Genomic DNA, 15,771 nt, shown 5'->3' with positions numbered 1-15,771 from the left:
ACTAAGCATGTCTTCCGTTTTCTAACCCCTTCAGTAGTTCCCTAGCCATCTGATTAAACCCAAACCTTGCAGCCTGGTTTGAGACCTTCCACGTCACTCCTGGTCTCCACCCCTCAACACTTTCTTCCTCAGCATGGGAACCTTGAAATATTGACTTTTTCAGCCACACAACTGCATTCGCTTTGTCTGCACAGTCTTTTTCAGCCACACGACCGTGTACACTTTCCCTACACACACAGTTATCCTTCCCTCTAAGCCCCTCCCACTCAAAGGCTTACTTCTGGTCCTACCACACAAGGGTTTCATTTCCAGTTCCTGTGGCACGGTTTCTCGCATCTCCGTACTTCAATGGTGCTTCATGAAAGCACAGACTTACAGACTTCTCAACTGCTGGCAGTGTTTTGGGAAGTGGGTGGAATTTCAGGTGGATCCTCGCTGGAAGTGTGGCTTTGATGGTTATGAGTGGTCCCCAATCCGCTCTTTCCTCTTCCCACCCTCTCTCTCTTTCTTGCTCTCAGATGCTCTCTCCTTCCTGTCCACCATGGGATGATGAACCTGCCCCATTGCCCTCACACTGCCATGATGTGCACAGGGCTAAGCCACCATGTAACCTCTCAAACTGCTAATCTTTTAGATTGTTCTTGAAGATATTGAAGATATTTTGGTCATGACTATGCAAAAGTAATATGACAACCTCATAGAGACCGGATGATCACAATATATTTCCAACTAATTGTGTAATAAACGAACATGGCTGAGCAGGCTGGAGAGATGGTTCAGCAGTTAGGAACACTGGATACTCTTGCAGAACACCTGGGTTTGAATCCCAGCACCAACATGAAGGCTCACAACCATCTCTAATTCCCGTTCCAGAGGATCTGATGCTCTTTTGTGGCTTCCACGGGTAATTCGTGGATGTGATTCACAGACATACAATGCAGACAAAACAGCCATACACATAAAAGAAAAGAAAAAAAAAAAAAAGATCAGGCCAAGGGTCAGTGAGATTGCTCAGAGAGTAAAATGGCTTCAAATACAAGTCTTACCACCTGAGTCCAATCCCTGGATCCCAAAGTGGGATAAGAGAACTAATTCCCTTATGCATGCCATGGGTACACACACAGACACTCACACATACACACTAATGATAATACTTTTCAGTTAGGGTGATATTTAGCCACTGCAGACCAGAATAGTCACAATAGCTTCCTTCCACTGTCCCTTGTCACGCCAGTTCCTCCTGCTACCACTGATTCCTCCCTGATAAAGCCTGGGTTCTCAGTTTCCCAACTGTGGTCATGTCTGGTACTGAAGACCACATTAGGATCATGATCTAGCCAAATCCACTAGTGAAATTATCCATTCCAACTGATCTAGACCTATCTGGGAATCATTGCTAAGTAGTTCAACAATTATAGTCATGCATTTTCTGTTGCTGTAACAAAATACCTGAGGCTGAATCATTTCTGATAACATTTATTTAACTCAAAATTTTAATGGCTGGAGGATCCAACCAGCATGGCACTGGTATCATGTTGTGGACCCCTGTGGTTGCATCACAGCATGGTAGAGAAACAGAAAAAGAACTATTAGTGCACAGAAGAGAGAGATCCCATGGACCAATTACCTCCTACCGGACCCTGTCTCTTAAAGGTCTATCTACCATCTAATCATTGAAGTGCTATGAACCATGCCTCCTGTATGTGGAGACAAGCCACATCCAAGCAATAGCAATATTAACTTTTGCTTATAAATAAACTACTATGTCTTTTAAATTATGATTCTCATTGAATATGCAGCAAACATGGGTATGGAAAAGGAAAATAAGAGTCTGTCATTCCAAGAAGGTGTGAGTTTATCCATCAGGGTCCAATCTTCATGTAAACCAAGAGATAAGCAGTTTCCCGCCTAGAAAGTGAAGAACACATGTCAGCATAGAAAAATGAAGCACCCACAGTGAAACCATGACATGACATGATGACATGCATCAATAAACTTCCTGACTTTCTTACATCAAGCACTCACCTAATCCATGACCCACCTAGCCATTCCCTTTGGGAAGGGGGGGGTGACCCAAGTGAGTACCTATTAGTTGATATCTAAATCACATAGTGAAAACTTGTGGGAACACAAAAGAAATCTGTTAGCTGGGCATTGGTGGATCAAGCCTTTAGTCCCCACACTCGGGAGGCTGAGGCGGGCAGATCTCTGTGAGTTGGAGACCAGCCTGGTCTACAGAACTAGTTCCAGGACAGGCTCTAAAACAATACAGAGAAACCCTGTCCCAAAAAACAAAAACAAAAACATCTGTTTTGGCAACTGGCCATAGAGCCAGTTTTAATCAGTTGTCCATGTATTACCCATAGCCTCTTCAGCGCTACAAGGGGAGAGCCATGTAGCTGCAACAGCTGTGTTGTACAAAGCTGAGAACTTCCTCCCTCCCTCTCTACAGTCTGTCTACAGACAGTCTGCCAGTTCCTGCCCTAAGACAGAAGGGCATCTGCAACAATCAGAAACAAAAATCTGGCATCTAATAGAGAAAGCTGGCAAGCGGGCTGAAGGAGATTTCAAACACGATTGCAATGACTTCTTTATTTCTCAAGTGGTCAAGCTGAAAGCCATCTCACACCGCCCTTTGTGTATATCACTGTCCCCAGACCAGAAAGGAGGCCAGGAAAGCTTTACAAAGACTCTTTGATCTAAATTCATCCAGCTTTTTTCTCTCCAGAGTCCCCTCTGTAATGATTGGTTTTAAGAGGTATCTGTTGATTTTTAGTAAATGCAAGCTACCGCTAGACAGAAAAAGACGAGAAGCATGATCTCTTCCCCTCAACGAACACATGTGACATGTGAAAGAGAGTTATGTAAGCAAGCAGTTAAGAGACAGTCTTTGCCATAGAGAGGCGTGCTCAATATACAATGATAGCGCGTGAGAAGCGCCCACACATCTGCCTGGGTCAATCTGTAAATGCACTGTGGGTGCCATGAGTAACCAAACATGAGGGGCTTTGCAATTAGGCAGAAAATGCAGACACAGCAGTTGGACTTCACTGCGAATCCATGGGCATTACTGAACCCTTAGCATCGAGAAAAGCAAGGTATGGTGGGACAGGGTAGTCACAGATGAAGCTGACCGTCTCAGAGGAGACATCAGAATGTAAAGAGCAGCTGGAGCCTGAGGGTTCCCCACAGCTGAGAATTCAGAGTGAGTTCATCGGGGTTCAGTAAGCAGCCCTTCTCTTACCAGCGATATCTGTGATTTCCATAGGTACACTGGACATCCTCCCAGGTCACCTAGAAGTGCATGAGGAAGAAGGCCACACCCTAATCAGTATTGGGTGTTCGTTGAATGCACAGTTCTGTGGTTTGCCCTCCTAGACAAGTCTATTCCTCTCTCTAAACTTGGTTATGCCCATCCAAGAGTTACAACTCTGGCTTTAGGGAACTTTGCCACCGAATCTGAAGCATTGTGGCACTGAGCCTGGAGCACCAGAAAACTGGGCCCTGAGCTGAGTGGGTAGTACAGTAATAACCAGGACTTTACACCTCATAAAAGGCACCTCCATTCACAATACAATCTTTATGGCAAGGACCCAGATAGCCCCAGGCTCTGGATTTATTAGAGGTAGTTAATCTAGGACAAGTTAGCAATTTGGATGATGTTTCTCACCCAACAAACATGTGAGTCATTGAAGCAGAACCATTTTCCATCCACAGAATTCCGGATGTAGGCACAGTAATGACCAAAGTCAGCCATCCCCACATGGGCAATCACAGCAAAGAGCTCATACCGTACTTCGGGCTGGAGGGAGACAAATGGAGAAACAGTTCAACCACCATCCTTCTATTCTGCCGTCACGGACTCTATGTCTCTGGAACCATGAGCCCAAAAGTAAACTCTTTCTTCTGTAAGTTTCCATGATTGTGGTGTTTTCATCACAAAATAGAAGAGTAACCAATTCAACAGACATCAGGAGAGCAGCAGCAGCAGCATCACTATCACAGACCAAGTAGAAAAATACTAAAAGTATCCATTAGAACTGACAGGAAACCATGCCACTCCCTCAAACCTTTAGGAGAGAAAAATAAGAGATAATTCTGTGAAAAAAGCAAGGGTAGGGAGAGGTTGTGGCTGCTGTGGGCCAGATCTCCAGGTTAGTTGGATGCTTTCTTAAAGTTCTATGGTGCACTTTCTGTTCAACAGGCATGGAGCCTGGAGCTCAGGTTCCAGAGCTCTGCAGCCAGGGTCCCTTGTTGCTTCATACAGTCTGAGTCACCCAGAACATCTCCCGGAACCAAGAAGAGAATGTGATCCCAGAGCCCACCTCTCCCCCAAGTCACTAGTATCCCACACACTTGGAGTACAGCCAAGTTAAGGCACTTGCCACACAAACCCAGTGAGTCTAATCCCCAGAACTCACACAAAAGTAGATGGAGAGAAGGACCAATTCTACAAAGTCATCCGTGTGTGTGTGTGTGTGTGTGTGTGTGTGTGTGTGTGTGTGTGTATGTGTTGGGGGGCGCACACATGCACACAATACACAGAAAAGATAAAACTTTTAAGATTAAAAAGTAACTAAAATGTATGTTTCCTTAGGTCTGTTTTAAAGATGACTCTAGACTTTTATCATGTTTAGCTATTACTCATTTGTCTCTGTGTGTGCGTGATGTGTCCCAGCAGTGAGGATGGACTTCGGAAGATGGCTTTGAAGGTGGGTTCTCCCTTTCTACCACATACGTAGGTGGTGGATCATCAGGCCTGGCATCGAGCGCATTACCTGCCTAGTCACCTCTCAGCCTCCTTTCAGTTTATCCAGACAGGGTTTTACTATGTAGCACAGGCTGTCCATCTCACACACACACACACACACACACACTCACGCATGCATGCACACGCGCACATGCACACACACACACACAGCCAATTTCCCAAGGAATAGAATTATATACACATACCCCTATACACAGCTAAATTTAGACATTTTTGAATGAACAAACAAAATGGCAACCTTTGTGGAGAACTTCGTTTTTAATAAAGGAATACTTCGTATAGTTTCTCCACATAGTCAGAGTCTTGAGAAGTAGTATCAAGGCAGGAAAAGGGGAAGGTAGGCAAATGGAGGACATAAATCACCTTTTACTTTTTGTAATAACTTCTTTTGTGATGGAATTTGTTTAAATAAAGGGCAATATCTGGATATAATGATCCAAAAAAGGGGTTGGGACTATGGTAAAGCAGCCAACTGTGGCCCTCTAATAATTTGACTTCACCTGACTAAACTCCAAGAAAAAGAGCAGGATGGGAAAGAAACTTTCCAAAAAGGGGAAGGGAGGGTGGAAAAGAGGGAAAGACAAAGGATAGAGAGGAAGAAAGGGGAAGAGAAGAGGGTTACCCAGGTGTAAATGTAAACTGTGGATCTAAACTCAAGCAAACTACATGTCTCAGTCAGAGTTCTGTCACTGTGAGGAGACACCACGACCATGGTAACTCTTAGAAAAGAAAACATTTCATTGGGGCTGGCTTACAGTTTCAGAGGTTTACTCCATTATCATCATGGCAGGAAGCATGGCAGCGTGCAGGCAGGCATGGTACTGGAGAAGGAGCTGAGAGTCCTACATCCACAGACAGCAGGAAGAGAGAGACTCTAGGACTGGCTTGGGTTTTTGTAACCCCAAAGCCTATCCACAATGACACACTTCCTCCAACAAGGCCACACCTACTTCAATAAGGCCACACCTCCTAGCCCCTCTCAAGTAGTGCTATTCCCCGATGACTAAACAGGCAAATATATGAGCTTATGGGGCCATTATTCAAACTACCACACCACAGAAATTACAGAGCAGAGATACCAAAACATTGGTTGGATATGGAAATAGTAAAGAATTATGAGATAGGGTCGCTTACACTGAGAAAATATATGTATGCTTACTCTTTAAAGAAACATAAAGAAGTGTTTACAAATAAAATAGCAGAAACTCTGGGGGCTGCTTCAAAATGATCTAGAAGGATTATTTTCTGTTGCTATGAGAAACACCATGAACCAAAAGCAAGTTGGGGAGGAAAGTTTATTCCATATTATATCACTGTCCATCACCAAGGGAAGTCAGGGCAGGTACTCAAACAGGAACCTGGAGGCAGGAGCTGAAGCAGAAGCCATGGAGGGAGCTGCTTACTGGCTTGCTTCCCATGGCTTGCTCAGTTTGGTTTCTAATATGACCCAGGAAGACCTGACACAGGGTTGCACTGCCCACAGTAGGCTGGGCCTCTCCACATCAATCATCAATCAAGAAAATGTCCCCATGAACTTCCTCCAGGTCAGAGGGATGGAGGCAGTTCCAAACCTGAGCTTCCCTCTTTCCAGACGACTCCATTATGTCGAGTTGACAAGAAACTAACCAGAACAGTTGAGCAAACGAAGGTGGACATGGAGGCAAATCATGACTGACCACAAGTTTGTGGAACTAAGTAGTCAACGCTGAATGGATAGATGAGGGTTTGCTGTATATTTATTTCCCCGCTCTTTAGTGTTTCTCTGAAATTTTCCATAACGAAATCTTTTTTAAAACAGAGACAAATTTAAATGCACTGCACAGCTGGACTGAGCAAGAACACGGGGAGAGCCAAAGTGAGTGCTGTGAAAAACAGACACCCGATAGGTAAAGATGGGCCTTATACTTTAATATTGTGGCCCCAGGAGCATGAACTGGCAAACAGACCAATGTAACAGAACAAATATTCCAACAATGGAGACATACACGTGAGATCTAAAACCTACAAACATAGCATTTTCTACTTCAAACCCACAAAGAGAAGACAGTCATATTTTTCCCTCAGGATCTCCCAAGAAGTTATTAACTTGGGACAACTGAATTAAATTTTCCTCTGATTAAATCTGGTCCCACAACTGGCTACTTTGATATGATTCTCAAAGCAGGCTCTTGTAGTGAGATATTCACTTTGTCTGCATCTGTGGCACTGACCATGCCCATTGGGGGGTGGAGACAGGGGCAGAAGTGACATGGGGAACTAGGTCTGAGGAGGAGCCTGGGAGAGCTCTCTCTTGCTGGCTGGACATGGACAGAAGAGCATCCGGAGGCATCCTTGGGACCAGGAACCTGCTGGTGTTCATCTGTCTATGTTGTAAGTTATTTCTCCCTGAATAAACACCTATTCGGCCTATTTTTTTTTTTTCCTGATCCTTATTATACCACAATAGGCTCTGGCTTTTCAATGCAAAAGTTTAGCTGGCTCTAAGAACCCGAAAGTTTGTGTTTACTTACATGCCTGCAAGTATTCCACATTTCAAATGGGAAGTACCGAGTTACAGGTCCCGTTTCTCAGTCCCCTGAGGCATTTCCATAAAACCCAATATTTAGAAAAAGGAAGCTTTCTGAATCTTTAAAAGTAAAGGCAAAAGCTGGCCATGACAGCGGGGTGATAACCCACCACTGCTTCTCAGAACTACAAAGGCTTCATCACTAAAGTATTGCCTAAGAAGGGAAGTCTGTCATGGGCTGGCTGGACAGCTCAGCAGGCAAAGGTGATTGCCTCCAAGACTGATGAACTGAGTTCAGTCCTCAGGACCCAGGTGGGAGGAGAGTTGTCCTGACTACACTCATGCCGTACTCATACACCAACAAATAAGTAAGTGCATTTTTTTAATCTTTAAAAAAGAAGAAAAACAGAAAGAAGTCCTAAACATATATGTGCTTTTGTGAGTCATACCAAACTGCAGTTGGTTCGTTCCTCACCGTTGTATATGCCAAGCATGGCCGACAGGGAGCCTGGGTCCCTGGATGAGAGCCGGACCCAGGAAGTGCTTGGCCCACATGGTCCATGTCACCTCACAGTCATTTATGAGAGAGTGGTACCCAGAAGCTAATGGGGATAGATGGCGGCTACCTCAGAAGGACAGGGTCTGCTGGGCGGCTACCACAGGGCATGCTATCTCAGAAGAACGCTGTCTGGCAGACAGCTACCTCAGAAGGACAGGGTCTGCTGGGATGAAGGACAGACGTCAGGCCTCACCTGTTCCTTGGTATCACCAAGCTCTTTCTCGGTTGCCAGAGCCTGACTGAAATCCAAGCGCTGAGGAAAGTACACAGAGTGGCAGACCTTCTCTGTCCGTGAATCCCTGGTGGAGAATCTCATGAGGTGGATGGTCAGGGTTTGGGGCAGATGAGTCAGCTCCAAAACCTGAGAAAGCAAAACCAGCCTGCCAATAAAGTCTTTGGGCACCTGAGATGGGCAGGTTCAGAGCAGTATCAAGACTGGTGACGAGTTCTTTCCCACGAGGGGCTTGCAGGGCACTTCCATGACTCCCATGACTGAGCGCCACTCACCACGCATCCCCACAGAAGGCCTCTGCCCCAGCATCTACTCTAAGGACTCCAGCCAAACCCTAAGGGGAAAACCCTACCTACTGCTCTTGAACCTTCTCTTTGTCCCTAAAAGGTTCTTCCTGACCCCCTCAGTGATACAAATGCAAGTGAGAAGCCCTGAGGTCCCCAGGCACTGGCTCTATCCAGATTCCCAATGTTGGCCATTATGAGATGCCCTTAAGGGGTCTGCAAAGACCTGTCAGGAAACCCCGTGGGCAACTCCATTCCAGGGAGGAGTACCTGTTTCCTAGGCGTCTTCTTCCCACAGTGGTCACAGAAGCACTTGTCTGGGCTGGCTAGCTCTTTGGGCTGGAAGAAACAGCGCAGGGCGTCCTCCTGCCCCACCCAGGAGAACAAGCATAAGCAAAGGGCGGCATTCTTGTCCCTCGCTTCAAAACCAGCCCACTCCCTGTGCTAGTGGAAGCCCAAGCTTTGCTACCCTTTAGCCCTCATGCCCCTAAGAGGGCACATGTGACACATGGGGTACAATTTCAGAAAGTACCCACTGGAAAGAGGAACAAAACTGGAGGGGACTTGCCAGGGGGAACGAGAGGGATGCAAGAGGAGGGAAAGACGCATCCTCCCCGTCTAAGGAGAGCTGACCCAGGGTATGCAACTGAAGCACAAGTCACTCTTTAAAAACTGTATTACATTTTTGCTTTCTTTTTTTTTTTTTTTTTTTTTTTTTTTTTAATCATGGTAGGAGGGCATGCACATGCCCAGGCATATATGTGGAATGCAGGAACCCGTTTTCCGGTTCTCTTCTCCCACTGTGAAGGAAGCAGGGATCAAACACAGATGGTGACACTTGGCAGTGAGCACCTCCACATGCTAAGCCATCTTGCCAGCCCACAAACTACTTTTGAAAATCCAAGGGAAAAGCAAAGGGAAACTGGCTACGTCAGGGTGTGCAAAAGTCTCTGACGAGAAGTCTCTCACCAGCGTTTTCAGGGGCTTTGAGTCCACATCAAAAAGAGGAAGAGAGAGGGTGAGCAGCCTACTGCTTCTGCTGCTCTCCGCACCACAGCCCAAACAGATCAGGGACTCCTTTGTCCAGATTGTGAACAGAACCTGCAGCTGCTCTGCCTGCAAGTAGAGAAAGCAAGGAGGTAAGATGACCAAGAGGTCTGGACAAGCGATTTCTAGATAGAAGCTCTACAAAAGGCTGGCACAAAATGTTGCTTCCCTGAACATAAAGGTAATCGCACCAGGGAGCCACACCAAGCAGAAACTCATTCCTAACTAATCGTGCACATAGTAGCGGAGCCACTCCCACAAGCAGCCTCTCACATCCCTGACTTTTCCAGACCCCAGCTCTTACCAAGTCCACATCAGTGATCTGGTCCTTAGTCAGGTTCCAGATTGTAAGGAAGAGATGAGCAGCATCGTGCTGGACATAGGCTGATCAGAGGGAAGCACAGTTTGTAAGGAGACATCTCCTGCCCTTGCAGAACCACCAGGTCCCCTTCCTAGCCTCCCCTCGCTTTCTAAAAGATTAAATGAAAAGTAAGCTTGGCGTTTTATTTATTTATTTATTTTAAGAGTTTCTCTTAGAACTGAGGTCATAGTCCCATCACTTTCTCTCACTATTCACCTCTACAAGCCAACTATTTTCTCCCGTTGTTCTGCTGAACTGTTACTATGCCTGGACTTTGCCGCCCTCTGGTGGTCATTTTTATTCAATTCCCTAAAAGCAGAGCCTAATACAACCAGGATTCCCCAAAGATGCCAGAGTAAAAGGAGGAAAGTTAGATGTTAGATGTTAGATCGTCCATGTTAGATGACCCTGGCTGAGATGCGCAGAACTTTTGGGGGAATTGTCTCCCTGTTCTATAAGTAGAACAAAAGGAAAACACTAGGTGTGATGGCACATGCCTATAAGCCTAGCAAGCAGGAGGCAGAGGCTGGAGGGCCAGGAGCTCGAGGTCAACTTAGCAACACCGTGAGCTTGAAGTAAAGAAAAGAAAAAGAAAAGGAAGAAGAGGGGACAAGGACTAGGACGAGGAAGAGGAGAGAGAAGAGAGAAGAGAGAAGGAGAAAGGAAGGGAGGAAAGGGGAAAAATAAGACTTATCCAAAACATACACAGAAAATTTACATTATTACAAGAGCATGCCTCATTTATCAGCGGTAACATTTCATGTAAACTGGTTAAATTCCCCCACTGATGCATCCAACAAACAAAAGTCAATGACATGATGCCTACAGTAAGAAAATCGCTTTACCAGTAAAGACACACAGAATGAAAGTGAAAGGCTGAAAAGAATATAACAAGCAAAGAGAAACCAAGGGCAGCCAGCGGCAGCCAGCAAAACAGACTAACATTCAAACACTGCAAAAGGAGACAGAGAAAGTCAGTATGTGATGAGGATGCAATCAACTCGAAAAAAGATGCAACAATTGTAAACATTCATGCTCCAAAGCTGAAGCCCCCAATCACATCTAAACACAGAGAAAGATTCTCAAACTATTCCGGTGCTTCAATACCCCCACCTTCAACAATGGACAAAGCATCTGGACCAAATAAACAAAAAAATAACAACAAAAAAAAACAGTTAACAGTATTGGTGAGATGATGGCTCATCACAGGAAAGCACTTGATGCTCAGACCTGGCAACCTGAGTGTGACACCTAGAACCCACAGTGTAAGGAAGGAATCAACTCCTGAAAGTTCTCCTCTGACCTCCATTCACATCCTGTGGCCCAATGGAACGAAGACACCCTCACTCACACACATAGCACACATAAACATAATAGTAACAAACAAAATTTTAACTCTTTTAAAAAACCAACAGACAATGAGTTACACAATACTATACACCAAATCTATTTAACAGACATTTACAGAACATTCCAAAGGAAAACTGGGGGATAAGCTCTGACATTCAACTGTCCATAGTTCATTCAATTTATTATGTCTCTTATAAAGGATCAGAAGAGAAGAATCAAATGTTGAACCTACTGAGTAGGTCCTCAGAAGAAAAGACATTCTAGCACGGTCTGCGGCTGTGATAAAATGCGATAAAAAGCTTTCCCTGGCTTACATTTCCAGATCACAGTCTATCATTGAAGTTGAGGCAGGAACTCAGCAAAAACTTGGAGGAATGCTGCTTGCTGGCTTGCTCTCTGGCTCCTTCTCAGCTGACTTTCTTATAGTGTGGGGCCACCTATCCAGTGAATGATTCCCGCCACAGTGAGTTGAGCCCTCCTACACTTATTAGCAATCAAGACAGCCAATCACCCACAGACACACTTGTGAACCAGTCTAATCCAGGCAATTCCTCCATTGAGACTCCCTGATCAGGTGACTGCGTTAAGCTGACCGTTAAAAGCTAACCAGGACAGTGGACAACAGGAAAAACGACAGTATGTTTTGGCAAAGGTAAATTTGGCTATAGGCAACACAAAGGAATGAATGTTTAAAGAGAAAGATATGCTAATTACCCTGATGTGATCATTACACATTGCATAAATGTATCAAATCAACCCTGAAAGTAGGCAAATGTCATGCTAAGTTGTTTTTGTTTGTTTGTTTATTTGTTTTGAGCCACAAGGCAGTACGCTGATAATAGTCACAAAACACACACACACACACACACACACACACACACACACACACACACGAAACCTTTTCTTTCGGAAGTGAAAAGATGTGTACTTCTGATCAGCACCAATGCCTCTGATAAAAGGGGTCTAGAGTCCCCCTGTTCTTTCCCTGCCCATTCCCTCAGGCCCCCTCCCCACCCGACACGGTATCAATGGGCAGGAGCCAGAGCTGAGAGGCTCTTACAGGACACGTTGTACTTCTGGAGGCAGCAAGCCAGCTCCATGGGCAGCACTGCTTTCTGCCGGCTGTCCTGCATCTTCTCCAGCAACAAAAGCAACTGAAAGGGGACACTCCTCTTCTGCTCTTCTAGGCCCCGAGGCACTGGTACCCTGTCAAGTAAGAACAGCCAGGCAGCTCGTACCCACCGTTCTGCAGGCCAGGGGAATACTAAAATCACTCCCACCCACCCCCATGTCTGTACCAGTCTCTGGATTAGATTAGAGTTATGGGTATATTAGGTATATTAATGCATGTGCTCAAATGCTTCAGGGACTGGGATGTGCAGGATACCTTATTAAGAGAGAGATCTGCACCCCAACCATGCTCAGCCATCACATTAAGGAAGGAGAGTGGCACCACATTCTGGGCCTACGCTAGAGTGAGCAGGTCAGTGTTAGCCTGAGGTACTTTGTACTGCAAAGGCAAACACTGAGTTAGGTCCTGGGAATAAAGGGCAATATAGCAGGGCAACAGTGTTTTAACACTGGCTCATTTGGCTATAGGCGATTCTCACTTGCTTTGTGGATGAGCAAAAGGAGAGAGCACTGGACCAAGTAGAGTCACTGATCAAACATCTGCTTCTGTTCACTGACTTCCTCTAATGTTGCTCTGCTCCCAACTCCAGACCCTTAACTAACTGTCACCCTTGGTTGTGAGGAGTCTTAAAAAAAAAAAAAAAAAAAAAAAAAAAGCAAGCACTAATGGGGGCTGGAGAAATGGCTCAGCAGTTCGGAGCAGTTAATAAACAATTTTAAAAGCACTAATAACCCCACACCACCTGAAACCAAATGGAGGTAGGGTGAGGTGAGTGTGTGTGTGTTTTTAAACTTTGAAAGTGATGCTAACCTGCAGTACAAAATGTGCAAGAAAAGGTCTTTCCTCGGGCATCTCTGGAAAGACAGCTTATAAAGGTCTGTCACTGTGAATAAATGAATATTCTACAATGTAAACGATATGCACATTCTCAGCCAGAACCATAGTTGTATGTACCTCTTCAATATCTTTCTGAAGTCCTCATGCATTATCATCACTTGAATCAGGGAGTTAAGGCAACAGGTCTGCCCGATGTTGTGTAAACCAACCAGGCCTGTAAGGAGAGGGGAAAAAATACTGAAGGCAAGACATAACACTGAACAAAACTCCAGTGTCTTTCTGGGGTCTCCTAAGGACACGGAATCCCGAGAAACACTCCCACAGACACAGACATTTCACCGGGGACCCTGCAAACGACCTGGGAAGGAGCCATCAAGCATGAGGCTTTGAAAGCGGTGATAACGCTCTAGAGAAGAAGGCATCACACGTTGGCAATGAGCTGCACAGTGGTTGTTGGGGGAGGGGAAGCTCTGAGAAGGTGCCTGGGGTGGGGTGCTAGCTCCCCTCACTCTGCTTCTACACAGCTGAGTTAGAATGGACCTCAGCGTGGCGCAGGAGGAATCACAGTGTCCATCTGGTCCACACTGGCTTCAGTTCTCTCCACAGAAATGGAAGACACCGAAGGTGGCTGTGGGGAGACCCACCCTAAACTTATCTCAAGATGCGGGAAACCAGACAATGTTCAAAAATGTAGGAAAGCCAAAAATAATATTTCTAGACAGGCCACCCACCAATCTCCCATCCCGCCCTAACCACAGGCTCAGCTGGCCCCAGAAGGGGAGAGGTTGAATAACAAGAGAGTATCCCGCAACTCGGAGTCCTGGACAAAGAGCTTCTAAGACAGAACAAGGCAAATGAGAACCTCAGGGACAACAGGTTTCAGCTGACAAATCAGCAGAGGAAATCCACTAGCACAAAACTAATGTGGAGTGTGCCACTTCCAAAACGGAGTGTGAAGAGAGCATTTCGACACAGTGGTGAGTGCTCCAGAGAGGAGGCTCTACTCACCATGAGGCCGGTCCCAGGCACTGCAGTGTTCTCTAGACAGGCCCCTCTTCCTTGTCATACTCTTCTCTTCCTTCAGTTCTGAGGGGCACTGAGGCTCAGCCACGATTGACTGGCAGGTTCTCCTCAGGAACCCAAACCCTTTGCCCATTAGTGATCACGCCTAACCCTTGAGTCTGGGACTGTCTGTCTGAGGCTCAGGATTCCACGACTTCTCTTCCCGGAAGAGTCCACACAAGCCAGGCACAAAGGTAGCTCTGTGGGAACAGATGACAGTGAGGTGGGGGATACATCCATGCCATCGGCTCTGATTGCTAGAGGAAGCCTGGCTAAGCTCTAAAACAGGAATTAATGAAGCTGGGCACCCTTCTACCTCTCCATCCATCCTTCCTCAGCACGGACCGTCATGTCCTAACGCTAACGCTGGCCTTCTTCCTGCCTTCTCCGTCTTAGTAAATGGTCCAGACCAAAAACCAAGGGTCTCCTTGCCCCTGACTCTCAGTCCTTAACAGATGAAAAAGGTGTCAATACCACTGGCTAGAGACTACTCACAAGCATGTGGGACATGCCTGCAGACGCCTAAGGTCCTGTCTCTGGAAAGCTTGTCCTAGGTCCTCAGGAAGGCTCTGTGGGCACCTATGCTTTGAGCACTTTGGACACAAAGTTATTCAAATTCTGATGTGGGGACCATGTGTCTCTATGTGTGGGATTGATGGTTCACAGCTCAGGCTCCTGCTTCAGCAGACAGCCCTTCCAGACCCAGAGGACCACTGCATCCCTTTCCCCCAAACCAAAGATTCATAAGCACCAGATCTTAGTATAGAGGAGGAAATTTACTAATGATCGGCCAACCCTGTTCTTACTTCCTCCTGACAGCACAGGCCTCAGCCACCTGTAAACCCTCCCCCAAAATCCCTTGGGATCCCCAGAGGTCTCACATGTGATTCAGAACAAAAGTCAAGACTGCCTTGCCAGGCCTCACCTGCCTCTCTCCAGTGAGCTTAGGCCGTCACAAGACACTGCCAGCCATGGAGGCCAGCTGGGAAGAGCACACTGACATCTTGGACTGGGGATGATGTGAAAGTGGGAAACACCCAGCTAACCTCAGGGGCCGCGTGCCCTTCGATTCCCACAGTTCCTTCTGAAAGACTTCAACTTCTGCCTACAGCTTCCTTCTAATCCTCAGCCTGTCCTCAGGCCTAAGCTGGAGTGACGTGTGCTCTGTTTCCTCCTCTCTAGCCAAGGCAGATGCACAACACCAGAGTCCCTCTGTGTTTCTCCTTTCCCATGGGCAAGTAAATGGAGAGGCCTGAGAGCCCATTGTTATGAATCACTGAATCAGCTGGGTTCAGCTAGAGCCCTCTCAATTAAAGTCCTTTCGAGACAGGCTGGTGTCAGGAATCTCCCTCGATTGCCCTCCATCTTATTCATTGAGGCAGGGTCTCTCAGGTGACCCCAGGGCTGGGCAATACAGTCTGACCTAGCTATCAGCTTATTCCATGGATTCCCTGTCCCCCCCCCCTCAAGCATTTGAATTGCAGGGAGACAACCATGCCCACCTGGTTCTACACAGGTGCAAGGTTCCCAAACCCTGTCTTTGCACTCACTCAGCCAGCATTTACCTAGTAAGTAATTTCCCCAGTCTAAAGGTAATATGGTCTTTAATTATGTATCTATTTTCCTGTCA

At 46.2% G+C, this 15,771-nt stretch overlaps 1 protein-coding gene across 1 annotated transcript; it reads right to left on the bottom strand.

The window, feature by feature from the left end:
- Positions 1 to 1,460: 1,460 nt before the first annotated feature.
- Positions 1,461 to 14,337, bottom strand: Usp18 (ubiquitin specific peptidase 18). The gene is made up of 10 exons (XM_051203727.1): positions 14,088 to 14,337; positions 13,197 to 13,293; positions 12,171 to 12,316; positions 9,704 to 9,783; positions 9,322 to 9,468; positions 8,623 to 8,718; positions 8,030 to 8,197; positions 3,671 to 3,802; positions 3,245 to 3,294; positions 1,461 to 1,908 (listed from the first exon to the last, which is right to left on the bottom strand). The coding sequence occupies exons 1-10, from the start codon at positions 14,233 to 14,235 to the stop codon at positions 1,863 to 1,865; spliced, it is 1,110 nt and encodes a 369-aa protein (XP_051059684.1). The 5' UTR covers positions 14,236 to 14,337; the 3' UTR covers positions 1,461 to 1,862.
- Positions 14,338 to 15,771: the final 1,434 nt, after the last annotated feature.

Source organism: Phodopus roborovskii, unplaced genomic scaffold, assembly GCF_943737965.1.
Source record: "Phodopus roborovskii unplaced genomic scaffold, PHOROB, whole genome shotgun sequence".
NCBI classification, from domain to species: Eukaryota; Metazoa; Chordata; class Mammalia; order Rodentia; family Cricetidae; genus Phodopus; species Phodopus roborovskii.
Note: the sequence above shows the minus strand (reverse complement) of the source record. Positions and strands in the feature narration are given on the sequence as shown.